The sequence below is a fragment of the Athene noctua genome, chromosome 6 (genome assembly GCF_965140245.1).
Source record: "Athene noctua chromosome 6, bAthNoc1.hap1.1, whole genome shotgun sequence".
Lineage (NCBI taxonomy): Eukaryota > Metazoa > Chordata > Aves > Strigiformes > Strigidae > Athene > Athene noctua.
The window spans coordinates 10,414,452-10,436,457 of record NC_134042.1 but is presented as its reverse complement, the minus strand read 5'-3'; the positions used below and the strand labels follow the sequence as shown (position 1 = coordinate 10,436,457).

General features: G+C 57.2%; 2 protein-coding genes across 4 annotated transcripts in view; one reads left to right on the top strand and one right to left on the bottom strand.

Annotated features, from left to right (window-relative positions):
- The window catches only part of LOC141962028 (transmembrane protein 263-like), a 203,196-nt gene extending 196,757 nt beyond the window's left edge, over positions 1–6,439 (top strand). The window contains exon 3 of the mRNA XM_074909530.1: positions 1,545–6,439. Coding sequence (XP_074765631.1) covers positions 1,545–1,831 — 287 coding nt within the window. The 3' untranslated portion in view covers positions 1,832–6,439. The remainder of the gene's footprint in view (positions 1–1,544) is intronic.
- A 2,357-nt stretch (positions 6,440–8,796) lies between these two features.
- On the bottom strand, positions 8,797–17,950 carry CHST1 (carbohydrate sulfotransferase 1). 3 transcript variants are annotated; one of them, XM_074909107.1, is made up of 2 exons: positions 17,836–17,950; positions 8,797–10,783 (listed from the first exon to the last, which is right to left on the bottom strand). In XM_074909107.1, exon 2 carries the CDS (start codon positions 10,737–10,739, stop codon positions 9,480–9,482), a length of 1,260 nt encoding a protein of 419 aa, XP_074765208.1. In that variant the 5' UTR covers positions 10,740–10,783; positions 17,836–17,950; the 3' UTR covers positions 8,797–9,479. The 3 variants fall into 3 exon arrangements, with proteins under 3 accessions (XP_074765208.1, XP_074765210.1, XP_074765209.1); XM_074909109.1 differs by lacking the exon at positions 17,836–17,950 and adding an exon at positions 17,554–17,606; XM_074909108.1 differs by lacking the exon at positions 17,836–17,950 and adding an exon at positions 17,292–17,401.
- Between the last annotated feature and the right edge of the window lie 4,056 nt (positions 17,951–22,006).

Below are 22,006 nucleotides of genomic sequence, written 5' to 3'. Positions count from 1 at the left end.
ATTCAGCCAGCATTCGGCTCCCTGCCATCAGCTGTAGCGAGCTTGTCCATCTGCTTAGGTTAGCGGTGCGTCCGTCTGTGCAGCCCAGCACGGGCGGGCGGCTGAACTGGGATGCCGCAGCCAGGCTCTCTCCCTCTTTGGTCCCAGGGACAGATGCCAGGCCTGTGCCCGTGCCGGGGGGGCAGGTGTGCGCAGGGCTATGCAGTGCAGACGGGCCGTTCCTTGGGGCCCCGGCAGAGCCTCTGCCGTGCTCTGTGCTGAGACAGTGGCTGGTGCTGACATGGCCCCTGTCTTGGGCTCTCTGCGGAAGCGTGGCTGCACCATGTTTTTATGCAGGCTTGCAGAAGGGTATTTCCACCCCTGTCATTTCCCCACTTCTCAGGAAACAGGGTATGTATTTATCAGGGTGCGAAAGCCCTCCTGCTGCATCAGCACTGTGCAACCTCTCTTCTGAGTAAGTAATGGGTTAGACAGGCTGCTGCTGCTCCAAAGATCCTGTATTCCCAGCTGGTGCTTGCTTTTCTTCCTGCCAGGATGGCTTTATTGTATTTTTGCAATTATTAGTAACTCATCTCATGTACGGAACTGGCAACGAATCAGAAGTCAGAGGATCCAAAATATCTCGCCCCGTGAAAAGAGCAGCTTCTCCTTTGCTGCCTGCACGCAGCATTGTTAGCTGACGCAGAGGGAGAGGAGTGCGTGGAGGCCGGCAGGAGAGCTGTGGGTTTGAATCCCGTGAGTAGCAGTTCAGAGTCAACCCTTTCCCAAGAAGTGGTGAGCTGTGAACGTTATGTCTGCAGTGTTGTGGGCAGGTGCGATGGCAGCTTGGGTGGGTATATCGTGCTGGCCTTGATCCAGTTGGCACAGGTAAACCAGCAGTGACATAGTTGAGCAACTTAAGCACTGTCTTAACACTATTAAATACATAGCTGAGATCTCCAGCGGGCTTGTACAACCTGAGGTGACGTTTGTGTCACTGTATCTTTACTGCAGTTTGATATCTGTGCTAGCTCAATTACAGTTCTCACAGATAGGTCTGTGCTGTGTTTCAGTCCCGCATCTGACACTAGCGCAGACCTGCCTCCGAACAGATGCTTCTGAGGACCTGCAGGCCACGCAAACGTCAGCAGTTGCTGTCTGCAGTTCATGCCTCCTATGCTGGCATTAGTCTTTGTGATTTACTGGTGTCAGCCAACATGCAGGGGAGGGGAATTACATCTCTTGTTAGTGGGATTTGCTTTGCATTGCAGCACTGGGGCTTGCGAGTTTGGGTCTGTAACTGAGCCACCTTCTTCTCTTCTCATCTCTGTCACATGGGCAATTCTGCTCCCACTCCCTACCCTCCCAGAGCCCTCTCCTGCCCTGCTGTCAGCATGGAATCAGTCCTCGTTCCTCCTTCAGGCACTGAGAGGTCTGGGGCTGAAAGACACAGCGCATATGGGAGCATGCACCGTGATGAACAACCCTCCTGGGCTGGAAGAGGTGCCCAGGGAGAAGGTCTTTGGCATGGACGCTTCTGATTTTCCCTTTCTCTCTCCCTGCAGATGCCAGCAAGGACCATCCGCAGCAGCAGGCAGGGGTGATCTGGAGAGTGACGGGCGGCCTGTTCAGTATCACCCGGGGAGCCGTGGGGGCCACGCTGGGAGGAGTTGCCTGGGTGGGCAGCAAAAGCCTGGAGCTCACCAAAACAGCTGTAACCAGCGTCCCTGCTGCTGGCGTCGGACTGGTGAAGGGCAGCGTCTCGGCAGTGACCGGCGGCGTCGGAGCCGTGGGCAGTGCGGTCGCCAGCAAAGTCCCTTTCACCGCAAAGAAGAAGGACAAGGCTGACTAATCCCCATCACAGCTCCCTTCCAAAAGATCAACCTGCCCATACTCTCCCCCGACACAGCACCTCTTTGAGTTGGAACCAGCCGCTTCAGGGAGGGTCAAGCACCCGAGCAGACTCTGGCTGCAGCCTGCTCTGCACCGCCTGCCTGGCTCAGAGCTCACAGAGCCGCTGTCAATGCCTTTCACTCCCATCACCTACTGGGAACCATCTTTACTCCGAGGGCTTTAAAGGCACCGTTGTCTCTGTCTTGCAGTTTCCTCCCTTCCTTCTTGCTCTTGTAAGCACAGAGGGGTGGGACAGGGCATCAAGCTACATCTGCCTAGAGGTGGGGGGAGTAACAGGGGAGGGGGAGGAACTATGCCTGGCTTGAAGTGTGGGTTGTGTAGTCAAATTCGACTTCAGCTGGGAAGACAGCCTCTGAAACACCCCTTCCCTTGGCTCTGGGAGGTGTGTTTGGGGGGTCTGCCTGGCGGAGAACCGTAGAAGAGAGTCCCACTGACACAAAGGAAAGATACTGTGAGAAGGGGGAAGCCTCCCTCCTGCCCTGCACCTCTTACCTTTTGTTTGCAGGGCCATCCCACAGGCTGCTCCCAATCACTTACTCCCTGACTGAATTGCACCCTTCAGAGAAGAAACCCTCAAGCTCAGCAGAGCAGCTGCGGGGATGATGCCACACAAGAGTATGATATGTCTCAGGGCATCAACTTCTGCACAGATTTTCTTGGTGAGAGGCAGGAGGATGAAAGCTGCTGTATGTTCCTGTGTGGGGAAGGAGCTGACAGTGGCATCTGCCAGGCCTCTGTGATATTGCAGCACAGGTGGTGTTGCTCCACAGAGAGACAAACCAGGCCTTTGGGTTTGACCCTTGAAGTCCTTGCAGTATCCCCATGTGCAACAGGGGCGTTTTGACTCTAGGCCACACTCTCACTCCACAGATGTCACTAGTAACCATGAGCAAGTGTGTTCCCAAATGCCACCCCAGTTCTGCTGCAGGGAGGGAGGGGAGGCCAAGAGCGATGCTCTCCCCATGACTCAGCAGCCCGGGAGCAGTGGCTGGGTATGAGTGGGCTGCGCTGCATTGGAGAGCGCTTCCCCGAGGGGCTGAGCGCGCTCCAGCGGCAGCCAGCCTCCACGGGGCACCAGCAGCTCCTCCACTCGCTGCTCCCAGGGCTCCGGCCCGGCTCCTCTAAATGACCGTCTTGCACTAAATAGCCCACCCACACTCATAGTGCCACAGAAACCCAGACACCTGCCTCCATCTGGGAGTCACAGCCATCCTCAGCCTGGCCCATGATGCCCCGGGGGCCGTGTGGCATCGTGTGCACATGCACGCACTCACTCCAGGGTCCCCTGTAATTCTCGGGATGAGGAAAGCCACAGACTCCACTGTTAACTGTGCAGCTCCTGGCTTTGGCAGGTGGTTAGCCTAGGTCATTAGGTGTTGGATGCAATAGGCAAGTGAAGCAGTACTTGTGCTGTATTTTATAAATATGCATCAGTGTTAGCGAGTGTGTATGTACCAGTCCACAGACATGTTCAGCCAGGTAAATACAACTGTGCCACTGCCACAGAGGAGTTCACAGTCACTTTCGGCACTTCCAGCATATAGTTTTTATATAGGGTCCTGGTCAAAATAAAAATCATGTCTTAGAAGATGTTTTCCCCTTTTGTTGCCCAAGAGTGTAGTTTATTGAAACCAAAGGAATGTGAAAAATCCTCTTTCTGTCGTCTATGCGGTTTGTTTACTTTCTGCCCTATCTTTTGGACATTGAAGCCAACTTCCTTGATCTTCATTTCCCGTTAGAGGTCGTTGCCCTTCCTGGCTGCTCTCTTGTGCTTTAGGATTCAGACATCAGGGAATATTTAACTACCACCGCCCCCACCACCATTTTTGCTGAATGTTCTTGGGCTTGTGAAACACTTTTCATTCTGACCTTTATTAAATCCACATTCTGGGCCTGACGTAAGTCTCTGTGTCCCTGTGCTAGTCACGCTGGCGTTAGTCTCTCTCCATACCCTTCTCTGGGTAGTCCCCGCTGTTTGCAGTGGCAAGAAGTTGCTGATCTCCATAGTGTGTTCCTCTTGATATCGTGAGAGTGGTTTAACCTATATCTTTGTTTCTGAAGAGAAAATAGCATTTGGTATGTGTGTGAATTTCCTCACTTTGTCTCTTTGTTCTGGTGAAGGCCAGGTTGACCCAGATGTGTCGGTTTTGTCTCTGAAGGCAGTGGCTTCACAGAAAGATCAGGCCTTGATGTGTGCCTGCACTTTGCTGCGATGCTCATGGCAGTTGGCAAGGCCAGAAGAAGTCTTGTCTGTTCTTCCTTTGTCTCAAATGTCCTGCGAAGCAGGAGGACAGTTTGCACTGTGTGAATCTCTGCTCACTGCTCTCCCTGAGTGCATTTCATTTCTTATTCCAGATCACAGGCTGCTCCTGGAGCCAGCTCTAACTCCAAAGCTAAAAGCTGCTTGTGCGTAACTAGCTGTGCTATCACCGGCCCTCTTAGAAATACAGTTTCTTACCTATTGGACAGAAGACAGTCTTCTTCCGAACTGCCTCTCCCAGGCCACAGGCAGGAGAAGATAGTATCTAAGGGGCTTTACTTCACCAGCCACCTCTGGGCCGATGCTGGGAGGCTCATCATGCTTTTGGCTAACCACTGTCCCACACAGGCTCTTGCTGGGGGAGGCAATGTATCCTTCCCAAGCTGTTACCTGTGGGCACTGTGCTTGCAGAGCAGGCATGGAAAATGGGATTAAGGTGCATTAAGGAAGGCCATAAGGGTCCTGAGGCTTTCCCCATCTTTTTTATTTCTGCTTTTCTCTGTGACCTTGCAGTAAATGGAGTAAAGCTCTCCATTGAAAGCCTTCTTGTCTGGAGCTGCCATTTCCTTACAGAATGGCCCGGAGAAGGGGAGAAGAGGTGTGAGGGGAACTCACAGCCTGAATCGCTGTTCTTATAGCCCAGCTAACGGAGAACTCGTGGACTATAAATGGCAAAAGAGATCAAATTAGCAGGCAGGGGTAGAAGATTAAATCTACTCCAAAACCAGGGCCTCACACCGCTTAGCAGGCATTCAGGAATACGTAACTATGCAGGAATCAAAGGCTCCTGGAAAGTTTGTCTCTGTTAACATCCTAGGCCTGCTCAATTCATCCAGGCAACCCAGCCCCAGGCCGCCTTTCTGGACACTCTCAGCGCCAGAACAGAAGGAAAACAGAGTCGGTGTTCCCAGTCTAAGAGCCAAGATGCCTCCTGACACCTTTGTTTGCAGGGTGGTAGGATCTGGATCGGGTGGGAAAGCTGTTGGCTCCTGACAGATGCCCTATCGTTCCTCCTCCCCCGCTACAGACCGCAGCCATCTCAGAGTCCACCTGAGCCACTGGTGCAGCCATTCTCCCACCACCCCTTAGTGGCAAAAACTACATTGTGCGTAAATCCCATTGCTACTAGGTGGAGGGAGCTGGGGCAGCACCGGGGTGGAAGAAAGGATTGAAGTGAGTACAAGGAAGATCATCAGTTTTCAGGTGATGGTGAGGGGGTGAAGAGGGACCAGTGACAGAAGGGTGAGGAGCTGGGGAGCAAGAAGGAGGGGAGCATGGGCGGAATTTGTTTCTTAGGATCTGAATCAGAGAGGAACAGAATGGAGTTTGACCTAGGGAAAAACACAGAAAGGGAACTGTATGAATGTGGGTTTGGTGTGTAGTGGTGGTCCACACCTGGCTGGTGCCCAGCTTCCATAGCAGTGACGATTGCTAGGGGTTTCCATTTAGGTGGATCGATGTGCCCAAAGGATGGTCCAAGCATTGCCACTCCCGTTTCCCAGATCTCCCCCAGGCTTTTGTCATAATCTCCCCATGGTGGAGGTGGGATGTGGCCCTACACACAGCCCTGTACGCTGCCACAGCTGGACATTCCCCATGCCCCAGAAGCGTGTTCCGTCTGAGAGAAGAGCCCACAGGCACATCCTCTCCTCCCTTTTCCCTTTGCTCATCTCATTATCCTTTTTTTTTTTTTTTTTTTAATTTCTCCCTTAGCTTTCTGTCTCACCTCTGGGTAGAGCTCTCCAAAGCTCTCACCGAGACCTTTATTAAACATTCATGCTTATATTGGCTGGGAGGGCAGAGAGGGCAGTTCTGCCCCCACAGCTCCCCTGGCTGGGAGAGAAGTGCATGTCTTCCACCCCTCTCTGTCCCCTTGTGTTGTGTGTGTGGGAAATCTTAACCCACTTCTTTTCCTCTGGGTTCCCTCATTGGCTCTTGTCCCTGTGGGTGGGTCATTTCTTGTGTCTCCATTGCGAAGTCATCCTTGTAAAAACAACAGCGGGAGCAGGAATGTGGAGATGGCTAGAGAGAGCCACAGAACTGCTGGAACACATACTGGGGCCCGACTCTGCTTCTCTAGGAGCCGAGCAGCCCTCTGGTAACCCAAAACCTTCACTGCGGCCGCGTGGTCCTATGCACGGTGCTGGGCTCCAGAGAACACTTTTGTTCTTTATCATTTCAGTGTCTGTAATTGGTTTCCTACTGAATTTGTTTGCTTGGTTTGTTTTGCAGTGTGTTTCTGGGAATATTCTGCATCTCTGTATTTTAATTACAGTAAAATTTGAGGATAAAAACCTTGGTTATGCTGGCTTTTGTTTCCAGTGGGGGGAAAAGAGGAGAGGAAGCACAGTTGAAGGAAGATGTTAAAGATTCCTTGGGAAATCAGATCTCTCCCCTAAGGGCTACATGAGGCACCAAGCAGGGCTGAACCTCCATCCCTGCTTAAACTAGGACATGGCTTTCAACTGTGATTCAAAAGCCATTTTGCTTCAGGCACATTTCCTGATTGGAATGGTAAGAACAGTTTGGATAAGACTTCTAAACTCAATTTCTTGTGTTAGCTTAAAGACCAGCACATGAGAGGACTTCTGGGCTGGGGACAGCTGTCCTAGCCCTGAAAGGAGGATCTCGGCAGCTGAAGACAGGAAATTTTGCCTCTCAACCACTTGCAGGTCTGCGTAGCCACTTTTCCCAGCTGAGGAAGCAAGTAGAAGCCTTGTTCTCCCCGCAGCAGCCTGCCTTTTCTGCAGGAGAATGTGGTTTGACATCCCCCCGCTCCCCGAGCTGCAGGGGAGCGCCTCCAGGCAGCCAGACCCCCAGCTTGCTGGCTGCTGGGCGGGGAGAGGCACAAGCTGGCCACCCTGGCCACCTCACCCTGCCACGGGCACTTCCCCAGAGCAGAGCTGCCCGATGCTGCCGGGACTGGGCTGCCCTCACGCAGGGAGGATCACAGCCCAATGGCTGGGCTGTGCAGGATCAGGCCCCAGGCAGGGTGTCCTTTTTACTGGGTCGAGGCCAGGGGCCAACAGCTCAACGTTTGTTAAGTACTGACAAAAGGATTAATTTAGTAACTAATAACGGGGCAATCAAGCCATTTATTTAGTTGACGTTTTGCTGCCAGCTGCTCGGTAAGAGCGGCATGCAGCGCGCTGATGGGGCTGGCAGCGGCCGCCTCTGCCGCAGGCCCCGCTCCTCCATCCTCACCCGCTGGCATGGGTTCCGAGGCACTGAACCCCCGCAGCTTTGGCGGTGGAGGGGAGGTGAAGGTGCCTGGGGTGAGGGCCTCTTCCAGGCTGCCCCCAACGCCTGCTGTGGGGAGGCACCTGCACGCCCTCACCCTGTTCCTCACGGGGCTGGAGCCGGCCACTTCGCCTTGCAGACAGCAGAGGTGAATTACAAGTGCTCTGGCTGCGAGCCCTGCGGAGAGGCCAGCAGATACCTCACCCCTGCTCACCTTTCCCACAGCCCAGCTGGAGCAGGTTTGCCATGTTATGTCATGTTGCAAAACGCCACTAACAAGCTGCCCCTCCAGAGGTCTCTAACGAGGGAAAAGGATGCTGGAAAATCACTTCCAGTCAGAGCTTTCCCCTGCCTCACCCAGACTGTGGGTCCCAGCTCCCTGTGCATGACTGCAGCACTCGGTCTCACCCCCTCCCAAGTAAAAACTTGGGCTGGAAGCCGGTGGGCAGCGGACCTCAGAGAAGGCCTTTGGCGAGAAGACCTGCCCAGGTCAGTAGGCTGTGGGTGGCTCCAACGCCCCTGTGCCACGAATGGGTCCAGCGCTGGGGGTGTGCGGCTGGGGGTAGGTGTGACCAGCCGTGGTCACATCTCTCTGTGGGTCCCTGTCCTGCACAGAGCTGGGAAACTGCAGGGGCGCTGCTGTCCTCTGGCCCCTGGGGCCTGGCCACGGTGGCTTCCCATCTGCGGGATGTACCTCCGAGGGCTGGGCTGTCTGGAGGACCCTGTCCCAGCTGGTCGGAGGAGCTGGTGGGCTGTTCCAGCAGGCAGGGCTCAAACACCAGCGATGTCTGGCGTCAGGCTCCTGGCGCAGTGTTGCTCCCATCCAGCTGCTTGCGGCACTGCTCAGCCCGCAGGCCCTGCGTGGCAGCGGGCAGCCAGCAAAGGAAAACTCACACATTGCCAGGACGGTCGTCTTGTTCGCTCATTTTCATTCTGGCAGTTTTATGACCTGAACTCCAACACTTTTCTCTGGTCCTGCAGGGCAGGCCACGCCAACGCTGGCGTCGACGGCATCAGACGTGGCGGGGGGGGGGGGAGGGTGGCAACAAGGGGCCACCACAAGCACTCTCAGCCAGGCGCTTTGGCAAGTCCCGTGCCCCCACACAGGCCAACAAGCCCTCAGGTCTGTAAATAACCACAGGTTCTCACTTTTGGCTTAACTACTTGCATTTTGACACACTTCAGATGCAAACATGCACATGCCCAAGGGGGTGGCTGCAGTCCACTGCAGCCCTGGGGGCTGTGGGGTCTGCTCCCCCACCTCCCAGCTTGCCCCCACCCGCTCTCAGCCTCAAAGGAGCCAGGCAGACCAGAAGACGCTGCTCTCTGCCTGTCACCTGTGCAGCCACCCCAGCTTAGTCGCTGAGGTCTTTCAGTTGAACTTCACCCCCAGGTCAGTTTTATTGCACTTTTATTTACAGAAAACACAGAAATAAAGCATTAAATGTGTTGGGCTTTTACCAAACCACCCAATCACCTTTTTTCCCTTTTTTTTTTTTTTCTTTTATGGGTTTTTGGCACAAAGAAATATCACAGGTGTTACCAAACAACCACGTACGAGCAGCTGACCAACTGCTCAGCCCAATAACAGGACTTAAACAGACAGACATGTCGCACCGAGATCAAAAACAAGGAGGTTGTTCCATGTTCAGCTTCCAGTCTAACCTGCTCATCGGGGGCAAAGGGAGTTATTCTGGAGGGGATGACACCATTCATAAATTATATTTATAATTACCTCTTACATTGTAAAAGTAAACAGTGCAAAAGTACAGTACCCCAGGTACCCTTCTGTTTGGAAAGCTTGAAGGTTGCTTTATACATTTTGTGTGTTTTGTAAACATTGTTACCCATCCACAGTTCTAGCTCTTGCTTGGAGAGACCCGACTCCTCTTGTGTCCGAAACGTAGTGAGGGACAGCAATTGCTTCCCCTGGACTCAGCTGTTGAGATTCCCGCTCAAGGTTTAGTGCAAATTTTGGAGAGAAAAAGACGAGAGATAAAGAGGGGGGGAAAGAAACCGAAAGAAAATAAAATAAGGCAACAGTTAGAAACAGTCCGTATCAAAACTGGGCCCCCCTGGGGCTGCCTTAGGAGAAGGGCAGGAAGTCTCTCTCCTCTACCAGGCTGATGGAGAGGTTCTTCAGCTCCTCCTCAGAGCCAGCGGTTTTGTAGCCGAGCTGCGCCAGCACCTGCTGGCAGGCGTGCTGGGTGAACGCCACGATCTCGTAGGACAGCCGGAACCGCCACTTCTCCGCCGTCGCCGCCGAGTTGCGCACCGTCCCGTACTTGTGTTTGGAGGAGGACCTGTCTCCTCGGGTGTTGTTCTGTATCCAGCGCTCGACGTTGCTGTCCATGGGGATGCCCAGGAAATCGTAGATCTCCTCGGTCTTTTTCATGGGGTTCCTGGCCAGGTCTTCGTACCGCACTAGCATGTACTTGCCCTTGAGCCACGGCGGCCGGTTGAGGCCGGTGGACACGGAGTTCCAGAAGTCCTCGCACACCGTGGTGAGCTGGGTGACATCCAGGTTGTACGGCTTCCTGCCAGTGCCATCCCAGATCCTCCACAGCCGGTAGGTATCCCGGAAGGTCTCGCTCCGGGATGCCAGGATCCCCCGGGGGTCCCTCACCAGCTGGATGACCTTCAAGTTCAGCCGCGGGTCCTCCACCAGCGCCCGGAGGTCGCTGACCTCGGGCACTCGCACGGTTTTGATGGCCACATGCCCGTGTTCTCGGCAGGACTCAGTGGCCAGCGTCAGGTTTAAGGTCCCACACTTCTTCACACAGTCTCCCTCCTCCAGGTGGAGATCGACGGCTCCCAGGGACTCGCAGACAGGCGGTGAGCACAGGGCCTTGCTGGCTCCCCTGCGGAAGAGGCGGTCGGTGGTGTGGTTGACAGGCTGGGGTTTGATGTAGTTCTCCAAGAAGTAGAGGTCACAGTCATACAGGCTCCTCAGCAGGTCTCGGCTGGCCCCCAGCATGACCCGCCTGTCTGTCGTACTCTTGCTCTGGGTCAGCTTTGGGATCAGGGTGTACTGGACGTGGTAGAGGGGCTCAAATAAATAGAAGACATCGAAGTGCTGGTTAAACAGCTGCCCGACAAACGAGGAGCCGCTGCGGGTGGTGGCGAGGATGAGGACATGCGTCTTCCTGGAGAGGTTATACGAGAAAGTGGGGCTCTCGTCGCACAGCCTGTCGGCCGCATCGGTGTCCTGGCTCAGGCTGCAGTTCACAGGGTTGGGGATGGGGCAGCTGTGGAAGGACTTGGCAGTGAAGGTCCGGATTGCTGTGTACTGGATCGCAATGGATGCCAAGGCTAGTAGGAGGACAGCCTTCCAGGAACATTGCATGGCTGGTCACCTTCATGGAGCTTCTTCACAGGTCGTCTCGGTGTCTGCAATGCAACGGAGAAGTCATGGGTTGTGGAAGGACTGCCAAGGAGGACACAAGTATCCTACTGCTGGGGGAACCGACAGACACCCTCCTAGTGCATGTATATCAGCCATACCCACGTGGACCCCCCCATCATGCACTGCAGAGCCCCCATTTGCAGGAGGAGAGGAAGACCAGGCAGAGGGTGGCAAGCCTGGAGGGACACTTCCAGCCAGGACTTCAGCCCAGGGGCTGCCTCCTTCCAGGCTGGGGGTGTACACAAATCCTGTGCCCCAGGGCTCACCCCATGCCCTGTGGCCCAGGCAAGGGGATGTCAGAGCCCGGTGGACACACCGGCTATGTGCCTCCATCCTGCTGCTGCAAACACTCCTCCCCGGCTGCCCTGTGAGTCACCTGTCACCCCATCACCAGCCCATGCCCAGTGCAGGGTCCACGGCAGGGAACGGGCAGGGGATGGTGCCAAGCACTGCCTGGAGAAGCTTGTATCCATCCTTTCTGTCCAGCTGGCAGGACAAGGCCCATCCAGGCCAACAACCTCCTGCTTGGGAGAGGGGCGATGGCTCTCCTGGAGCTGCAAACCTCTTTTCTTAGAGGTCCTTCAGCTAGGCCAGCTCAGTCTGTCAGCCTCTGGGGACGAGTGGCAGCCAGAGCCGTGTCCTGGCTGGCAGCCCGGTGTGCCCCCAGCTGTGAGATCGTGGTGCTGGCCACGTCCTGCACAGGTCTGGGATTCAGGGACTGTAGTTGCACAGGGCAACTTCAGAGGTGCTAACCCCCACCTTGCTGCAGCCCGCACGTGGGCAAGGGCAGGGGAAGCTGAGCGGGATGCCTGGATAGGGCGCTCAGGGATGGCTAGGTGAGGGGCACCCCCACCATGCCTGGGGAGCTGCCCCATTGCTGGCACGGGATCGAACTGTGGTGGGGCTGCTGCATCTCCCCGGTTTGCTAACCAAGCAACATGCACAGAGTGCTCTGCTGCACTCCAGAGCACAGGGCTTCACATCCACATGCTGTCGCTCCCCAAGGCCAGGGCAGCAGATAGTAGATTCATCTCAGAAACTCCAAACAAGCAAAAATCCCTGCCCAGGGGAAACACCTCTGTATTAGCAACAGCTTTGAAGCTCCCCTGCACCCACCTTCCCATCCCCATCCTCCTTTCATGTCTGTCCATCCCTGGCATGGTACATTCACCTCTGCAGCCACCTGCCCACCCTCCTCAGGCAAACCAAGGGGACAGACCCAAATATCTCCGCTCCCCACTCAGCAGAACTTTTTCTTCCCAGAGTGTCACCAACACCACTGCTTCTTCCCCACTCCCCTCACGCTCTCTGTGTATCCCCAGGCAGAGCACCGAGCTGGCCCCAAGCTGGTGGGGAGCTCCTGGTCCCCTGCTCGGCCACTGCGGGTGGGACCGTCACAGCTGCTGCTGCCGCTGTGGCTGAGGTCCCTGAGGGAGGCTGATGGGCCTGTTCAAGCCCAGGGCACCCTGAAATCCTCGATGGGCTTGGGATGGTGCAATGCTCCTGGTGCGACTCTCTCTGCAGAGCCAATGGCAGCTGGCACCGTATATTGTTCCCATCTCCTCAACAGGCCCCATTCCCCAAAGAGACTCTGTCATCCAGCAAGTGGCACCAGGAAGGTTGCCCAGACCTGCAGGTGAGTCAAAAATCTCCTTCCTTTATTTTTTTTTTTTTTTATTTACCAGTTGCCTCAGCTGCTCGGTGCAGGCAGGAGGCTGCAGGAGCTGCCAGCTCCAGAGACCTCTCCGGGAGCAGGGGTATAGAGCAGGACCCCAGCCCACGGCTCTGGCACAGCTGCTGCAGGCGACCCCCAACCAGCCATCACCGTGTCTGCGCACCAAGAGCCGTGCTTGAGACCCGTAACAATGCTATGAATACGGGTTGCTTTCTCCTGGGCAAGAAGGGATGCTTTCTCCTGGGCTGCTGCCTGCCAGGGATGCAGCATGTGGTCGGGTGACCAAAGTCACAGATGCTTGGCTATTGCTGCTTCTGGTTTGGGGTTACCCACCTTGCAGGGGAGAGACCTGGCGCCAGTGTTCACATGGGATATTCTAGCCCTTGGATCAAGTGTTTTTCCAGGTCTGCTAAGTCAGGGCAGGACAGGAGGGTCCCTGCTAGTATCTCCTGGCGCAGGTGGCTCCCGTATGCTGCCTAGGTGGAAGCTGCAGTGGGAACACTTTCCTGCTCTCTAGTGATAGCCAGACACACTGCATCCTGCACACAGCCTCAACTTCTACTCCTTGCTGCGCTGCTGATGGATGCTGGAGCAAATGCAACTTAGATTGTCCTGGGATGTGGCAGAAGCCCACTGCTGGTTCCCCTGCAAAAAGCAACCAGAGCCCAGGTGCCTCCTTGGTCCCGATCCCTGCCTGCGAGCATTTCAGGTTCTCCACCCACCCCAGCCTGCTCCCCTTCGCAATGCACTGAGCTGCCGAGGGGAAGAAACGGGGCGTCGATTCACCTCCTTGGCAGATCAGGTGGGAAACTACAGCTCAGCTTCAGCCTCGGCTGCCCCTTGTCACCCTTTGCGTGTGCCGTGCCTGCCTGCTGAGCTGCAGCCAGGGAGGGGCAGGTTTTGGGAGAAAGCTTCCCCCCCTGCTGTCTCATCTGTGGCCTTTAGAGCCAGACAGAGCCTCCTCTCAGCCCCCGGCCAGCTCTCCCACCTCCTCCCATCGCTGCCTGTCCCCGAGGGGCTGCGGGAACCGCTCAGCCCAGTCCTGGGCTCGAGAGGCAGCTGGGGGCTCTCAGGGGGCTCCTGGGACAGCACAAGCACGTGGCACCCGGGAGCTGCCGGCACGGCTGAGGATCGCTTCCACTTATGCTCCCGCTTGCTCGTCTGTCGGACACGGCCAGGCTGGTGTGCCATACCTGCCGAGGAGGGGCTGTGCGCAGCTCCATGCGGCTCCGAGCAGGCTGGCCGAGCAGTGGCTGCAGCCACCACGCTGGAGTAGGACATCTCCTACACACAGGTGCAGCAGGATAGCTGCCTGCTCTCCCATCCCTGCCCTGAGGGACCTTCTTAAATGGACTGGCTTCTCTTCAGGCACCGGGACGGGGGCCAGCAGCCCAGAGCAGCAGCTGGAGCAAGGGCCATGCCCATGGGGGGCTGTGTGTGCGTCCTGCGTGAAGCATGTACTCTTTTGGCTACTCAGCCCTAGACGGCAGGAATACTGTGACCATGGGAGGCAGCCGAAATGCTGGCCTCCCAAATGTTTCCATATTATAAAGTGTTCCTGGCCGAAATCTCCCCCTGCTCTGTCTCCAGCTCAGCTCCACCAAAGACGATGAGCAAATGCAGCCCAAGGGTGGGAGCTGAGTCTGGTAGGTCCCTCCAGGCAGCTGGAGCTGCGAGATGGAGCGAGGGTAAGTCACTCATACCTTCCAGCCCCCCGGCGCTGCTGGCACTGCAAGGGGCCCTTGAGAAGGCACGTGGGCTCTTTTTGTGTTGTGTTGGGGTCACCACTGCCTCTTCCCCAACCCTAACCCCCTTCTGCTCACAGCCTTCACTCCACAGCCATGCCCGCATCTCTGTCCGGCTGCCTGCAGTCGCATCAGGACCGGGCTGTCCACGAGGGATGTGCGGCATCCAACAACCGTCTCCGAGCGCTGCAGGGGGCTGGCCAGTGCCTGACACAGGGACGGGAGCATTGTCTGCGGGAAGAGGAAGGTGCTGAGCCTCTCCTCTCCCCTGCCTCACTTCCCGCAGCCTCGAGCCCAGAGGAAGGTAGAGGATGGGCACAGGCAGCGCAGCATCCCCCACCCCACACACCCGCAAACAGCAGCGGGTGCATAATCACCTGTCTTCCTCCTCCTCCTCCTCCACCTCCCCTGACTCCCAGCACCGCTCCGGGGAAGACAAGCAGGCAAGAAGCCAGCAAGCCAGCCCAGGAGTGCTGAGGAGATCGGAGGTGATGAATTAAGCTGAATGGCATCCATGAGTCACCGGCACTGGGAGCAGCGAGCACGGCCGGCCAGCCGCAGCGCAGCAGAGGCCCGGGAGGAGATGCTGAGCTGTGGACTCCCATTTCGGGAATGGTCTTCCCAGGTTTGATGGGAATGACCTGCTTTTAGAGCCACGCAGCAGGCAGGCTCTGTCAGGCAGGCTGGACTCGGTGGGGCTGCTGCAAGGATCGGTGCCACTCGCACGTCTTCTCCCCTCCAAAAGCAGCCAGGTGTTATGCGGGGCAGTGCCTCACGGCACCGTGGCACTCTCAAGTCGCGTGGGGCTCCCACTGCACCTCCAGGCACACGGCTGCCCTGCGTCCTGCCCCAAGCCTTCCTTGCGGGTTCCCTTGCTACTCCCCAGAGGTGTTTGGGCAACTCGGGTGTGACAGCAGCTTCAGGCAGGAGACCTTGCAGTAACTGGTACTGTCGTTGCTGTTTCCCAGGCTCTCTCACAGGGCAGTCAAAAAAAAAACCCTGCTCCTTTTGGCTGCCTTCCAGGCTGTCCCACTCTCTCGAGAGCTCCCCAGAAGTTGTGCCCTCAGCCTGGCTGAGCTCATCCTGGGCTCCCTCGCCACTGCCAGGGAAATCCCTCTGCGCTTCCCTATGGCGAGGAGGAAAGGAAAAGGGAGGTGCGAGGGTCTGTGCAACGCGGGTGCCCGCTCCAGCCCTGGCACAAGCCCTGGTGCCAGGACGATGGGCTGAAGAAGCGCCTGTTCCCCCTGAGCCCTTCCCCAGGGCCTGCCTGGTGCTGGCCCAGCTACCGGCACCCTCTACCCCCAAAACCGATTCCCGCCAGCAAGGCTGTTTCCATGGAAACGGCAGAGTGACTCAGGACTTTGGGACCAGCTGGAAAACACAACTGTGAGCAGCAAACGCCCGAGAGGTGCCAGGGTCTCGGTGCCAGGAAGACGGGTGGATGAGTGCAGGGACCAGGCAGGGCTGCCTGCCTGCCTGCATACTTGGGCTCGCTCATGCCGGCACTGAGGGGCACACAGGCACACCCCACGCAAGGCAAAGCCCACGCCAGGACTTGTAAAGCAAACCCCCTCTCCTGACACAAGTGCGACTGCAGCACTTGGAAGGCATCGCTGCAGCACGCGTGCCGGGGGACGCATCCCAGGACGTGCCTTGTCCCCCCGGGAGGGAGACCCACGTGTGCACAGTCACCCACAGAGTTTGCAGCACCAACTTCGGCAGCCGCTCACCTGTCCCCTGCCCGGCGAGAAACGCCCCTGGGTGCCGTGCCCCGGGCAGAGCAGCTTGCTGGAGGGCTGGTCGGGGTGGGGGGGTGAAGCTGCAGCCAGCGCCCCGTGGTGCCTCCCAGCCCAGCCAGCCTGGCTCCTGCGGCCCCACTCCCCTCCACCTCGCCACCCAGGCACGGAAATTAAGTCGTCAGGCTGCAAAACAACTCTCAGCCAGGGACCCACCGGCACCAGCCCTGCCGCTTCCCGGCATCCTCCCACCGAGCAAAGAGTTTATCTTGTAAAACAACATGTTGTGGCCACTGAGACGGGGAAGATGGGCTCCTGACGGGGGGTTTAACGACAAGCATCCCACTCGGTCGCAGCGGCTTAGTCATGCTGGTGGCTCTGTGAAGCCAGGCAGACGCTGAGCACACCCGTGGCCCACCCACCCTGGGTGCAGGCAGACTGCACCCCACCGCTCCCCAAGGGAAGGGGGGACCCCTGAGAAAAGGAGCAGCAAGCAGCCCCCCTTTCCCCTCACCACAGGCGCTACCTGATTTTGGGTACAGGCGCGTGAGCAGGGCTGGTCTCTGTCCCCAAGCCTTCGCCCCCCAGCAAGGCCCACCAACATGAGATCCTGAGGGAGTGGAGCGAGCCTTCAGCCTCGCCTCCTCTTCAGCCGTGCAGCCCGAGAGCTTCCCTACACAGCTCCGAATGCCAGCGGGGGACTCACGCCCACCTCCTTCCCCGGGTGAGCCCCGCGCTGTACGCCGAGCGGAGGGGCTTCGTGCCCTCAGACCCGGACCCGCTCTGCTCTCCCGTGCATCACCTCCTGGGGCACTTTTCTCACGATAAGGCACAGGACCCCAGTGCTCAAAGCCACTCCTGGCATGTCCCCTGCTCCCCTACCTCTGCCCAGCCCCTCCACGTTTCAGAGGGACCAGGAGACCCTTTGCCACCAGGAGATAACTGCCCACTTTGACCAGCACTTAAACCATCACAGAGCTCTCAACAGGGATTTTGGTTTTTCCCTACCGCACTCAGCATACACGTTTTGAGTTAATTAATCACTACCAAGTAATGCCAACCCCAGCCAGTCCCAGAGTTTTCTTATCGCAGCATCCACCTGTGCCTATTTATCCCTCATCTGCTGAACTGCATCTGTCTCTTCCCGAGGATGCGAACGCTCGGGTAAACCCGATACAATTTTTTTGCGCTCTCCACCTTCCCTTGAGCCATCCACCAGCCTGTTTGTGCATGCTGGCTCCCTCCCTCCCGGAGCGCTCCCCTGGCAGGAGTTGGATGGCTCTTTTGGGATGAAGGCGCTCATTCACCACCTCCAAACCCTCCTTCTGCAACGTACCCAGCCGACGGCCGCGTCAAGAGCCCGAACCTTGAACCTCACAGCTTTCCTGCAGGACTGCTCCATGCCATGGCGCGCTCCAACCCCGCTCTGCGAGGTCTCCTCGCCAGCCCGCGTCCTCACGGCAGGTTTATCAGCCCACTTTGGGGTCCGACAGCAAATGCCGGGCGGGGGGGGGCATGTGCTCCGCCGGCTGGCGCGGCTCGCACGACCGGGCAGGGCATCTGCCCCCCCCGCCTCCCCCGTGCCACCGGGGACTTACTTGTTCCAGGCGGCAGCTCCTCACCCAGCAGCAGCCCCAAGTTTCGCCGCAGCTCGTTCCCCCCGCGGGTCTCGGAGCCGGGACTGCTCTCCCCCCCCCCCCCCCCCCCGCTGAGGCAGCCCGGGGCGGGGGTCCCGCCGCAGCCGGCGCTGGGGACCAGCGGGGAAAAGTCCCTCCCGCCGACGTCTCGCTGCCCTGGAAAGTTGGTGGCGCTGAAAGGGTTACGGGAGAGCCCCCGGGCACCCCCCCGGAGCCCCCCTTCCCCCTCGCAGCGCCCCTTACCTGGCGGAGCGCCGCGGCGGGGTCCCCCCCGCATCCCCGGCGGGCCCCGCCGCGGCTCCTGGGGCGGGGGACGCGGGGCCCGGCCCGGGGGGGGGGCACGGCTGGCGGCGGAGCTCAGCGGGCCGCGCCGCGGGGGCTCATCCCTGCCGGCAGCCTGCCCTGCCCGCCCTGCCCACGCGGGCAGCGCCGCGCCGGGCCGCCTCTCCACGCCCCTCCGCGCCGCGCCGCGCCGCTCGGAGGGCGGGCAGGGGGCGGGGGGGCTGCACCCGTTCTCCCCTCCCTCCCTCCTTCCCTCCCCCCCGGGGCGCCCGGCAGCGCGCAGAGCCGCGCAGAGCCGCGCAGAGCCGCGCAGAGCCGCGCAGAGCCGCGCAGAGCCGCGCAGAGCCGCGCAGAGCCGCGCAGAGCCGCGCAGAGCCGCCGCGCTGCCCCCGCCCCGCGCTGCCCGCCTCGCCCCGGCCCGGCCGCCCGGCTCCCCGGTCTGCCGAGCAGGAAACTCTCCGTTTCCTTTTTTTTCTCGTTTTTTTTTTTTTTTTCCTCTCGGTTGTTTTTTTGTTTGGTTGGTTGGTTGGTTTTTTCCCTTGTTTTTTTTCCATCCCCAAGGCGGCGCGGCCGGAGCGGGACAGAGCCCCTCTTCTGTCACGGGCGAGGCCCCAGTGGGCTCCCCCCCGCCACCCCCCCGAGGAGACGTGTCCCCTCCCAGGCTGGGTTGTTGGAAGGGGGCACGGGGGTCCCTTGTTCCCAGCCACACCCCGCAAAGAGGGGCTGGGTGCAGGGCAGAGGGGACCCCCGCGGCTCCCAGCCTCCCCACACCCCAGTTCTGGGGTGCAAGCAGCTCCCCACCCTACTCCCTGGCGGGTTTGGTAGCGATGGCGGTGTGCATTTATTTGTGCATTTTCCGGTGGCCTTTGCTCATTAAAAAAAATTAAAAATTTGTCGTGGGGACTAGTTCTTCAGCACCAGAAATCCTCCCTGGGCTGCCAAGGCCAGGGCTCAGCGCCACGGGCAGGGGCCAAAACCATCCTCGGTGGTGCCACAATGACAAGTTGAGGTGGGAAGGTGCCACCCTGACCCCCTGGGACGGTGGGATGGGGCAGAGCCAGAAAACATGGGAGAGTGTCAGGGCTGTTGAGGTGGCTGTGGTCTGACGGTCACGTTCCTCCCAGTTTCTGCGTCTCTGCAGCCCCTCGAAGCGGGTCGGACATTTACTTTTGGCAACTTTGAATGTTTGCCCAACCAAGCTGCATCTTTAGCACTTTGACCGCACCACCGCTGAAATGGCAGCTCCCAACGAGAGCCTGCTTATGAGACACTACGATGGATATTCATTTTTTATGTCCTTGTTTTACTTTGTGCATGTTTGGTGCTGCCTGGGCATTATAAAAAATCACAGCAGTTTTCCTCTTACATTCATGTGAGCAGCACATGGCTCCTGACAACCTCCTGTCCTCTGCAAGGAGCTGCCTCCCCAACTCAGGGATTTCCAAATCTTCACCTCTGACTCTAGGATTAGCAAAGTGTAACTGCAGGGTCACGGTACCAGCGTGCTCAGCAGCAGCTCGGATCAACTTTGCTCGGCAGCGAGCGGGCTACGGGAAAACAGCAGAGCCCAGATCCCTGTGCTGTGATTGTGTCGAGAGAAAAATAAATCCCTGGGAACGCTGGTCTCGCCTCCGCTCTCAGAGGCCTGCCAGGCTGCGACAGCGAGTTCAGGGCTGTGAGGTTGCTATTAAATCTTGGGAAGCACAACAGCAGAGTCGTCACTTTTGATGTTTAGCATTTTGGACTTGTGTTTGCTGTTTTAGGAGTACCCAGATCTTGGGTGTCCAAAAATACCGGTATTTCTCAAGTCTTTTACAATATCTTGACAGCCCTAGCCCCCTTAATGTAATTTTAGAAAACTTTGTAGGGATTTTATATTTATAAACAGTTGGTGCTTAAATATTATTTTCCTCACCATAGCAACAGCTCCCCACCGTAGCATTCGTTATACGGTGCTATTGCATTGGTGTATCCCTGTTTTGAGTGAGGAAACCCTGAAGCCACTCTTTCTCATGCTTGTTTTCCTACACCTTGTGAAGGACAAAGATTGAAGCTTCTGACTGTCCTGACTCTCTTCTCAGAGCTGAGGAAGAACCGTACCGCCAGTCGCTGCTGGAAACGCGCCGATGGCCCTGGGGTTTCCATCACCGGTGTTCCTCAGGTGATGTGACCGCTCAGGCCATCCCGCTTCCAGAGACACAAGCTGCTGATTCATCTGCCGTGGCAGAGCTGACCTGGTACCTACAGACCCGCAGTACCTCCGCAATAGCTCTGAGTGCCACCCCTGCGCGGCACCCAGGCCTTCGGCAGCTCCAGGTGCCGGTGTAGTGCCCCTCGTGTCTGCTCGTGCTGGCTTGGCACCTCCGGCGAGCGTCGGGGAGGAGCTGGGAGCAGGCGTCCAGCTGGCCTATGGCCACAGCCATGCTCTGCTCCTACTGGGGGCCAAGGTGCTGGAAGCACAGGAACAGCAGGATTCCAAGGAGTTTGGCCAAGCAGGGCATAAATTGGGCCAGGGACTAGTGCCAGGAGGAAATCAAGGGGCTCACGGTAAGAATATGAGAGCAGACAGGCACCTGCATGCTTCCCAGTCTTTCCAAAGAGTAAGGAAGGAGTTGCTCCTCTCTTAGACACCAGCCTAGAAATAGTCAGGGCACTGAGACACCTCCAAAGTCCATCTCCAAAAATCCAGAGTACTCCACAACCTGCAGCAACGCCGGAGCTACTTGGGCACATTCCTACTGGCGCTGGGGGTTGTGTCCCCCCACCTTCGGGACCGGCATGGGTGCCTGGAGAACTTCCAAACACCAGTGATGCGCATCGAGTGTCTACTCAACACCTGGGTTTGACATGGGGATGTTGAACCCGGGGCAGTCAGTGTAACGTGGCCGTAGAGGCTGTCTCGTACGAAGGAAAGAGATTTGAGAGAGTGATGGAAAAAATGAGGAATGAAAGCGCGGTTGAAGGACAAACAGATGCTTCTGATAATTTCAGCAGAGCATGATCACATTTTCTAATGCTCCCTGATACTTTAAGCATTTATCTAGAGAAATGCTGTTGGTCTGAAGTTTACATATTATAGCTCTGTAACTCTGACCGGTGAGTATTAAAATATTAATTAGGCTCTGTGGTGTGTGTTTGTGGTCAGTTTGCCTGTCAGAGGGAAGGACTGCTGTGGCTGTACTTCATCCTCATCAATAAAATTTACCTCTGTTTAAAAGGCATCATTTTTTCCCCTGCGTGGCTCTGGGCGGGAGAGCAGAGAGGCTGCTGGTGACTTGGAGAGTCAAAAAAGCTCACCTTTTAAAATTTTCATCTGAGCCCAAATGCAGTCTGAAAGCGTCCAATTTCCATGCTCTTCAGCAACAGATCTCAGCGAAGGCTTTGTATTTTCTCCTCTTGAGTTATGGTTAAAAAAATCTACCTTAACAACATAATCTGCTTGGGAATATATGTAATAAAATACCAATGTGGCTGTTAAGGTGATATGAAGGTTACTGTTCTAATCACTCAGAATGCAGTCGGGAACAAAGTTACGATTCTCACAGTAATCTGGCCATGTTACATCTCCTGTACATTTTGCAAAACACCGTTAACATAAAGAGCAATGTATTAAGGCACATAAATTTGAAGGCAGACTAATAGAAAATACTATTTGTGTGCTTAAGCATGGCATTTTGAGAGCCTGTGTCAGATCGTACTGTAGCGTTTGTAAACCCACCTGCATGCTAGGATTTTTTCTACCGGAGGAGAGGAGGCTCTCCCCGAGCTGCTCCGGTTGGCTCCCGGAGCGATGGAGATCCCTTCCCTGCCTGGCTGAGACTTTCCGTGCTGCAAGGAAACGCCGCTCAGGGCCGAGATGATAAAAACTTTGCGGCTGCCCCGCGGGCCAAGTATGTGCAGAGGATCGTGAGGCATGTCGCAGAGAAAGAGCTGCTGTTTCGCTCGCTGGCAGCTGCTCGGCGGCGGCTTGGCTATGGTCGGGGCATGGCACTGGGATGGGAGCAGCGGGAGGGCTGTGCCGGAGCGGGGCTGCCACCACCTCCCCCCTGCCCCGCAGCTCCCTGTGCAGAGTTGCGGGGTGCAAGCTGCCCCGTGAGGAGTTTCTAAAGTCTGCCAGAGCCCAACAGTGCGT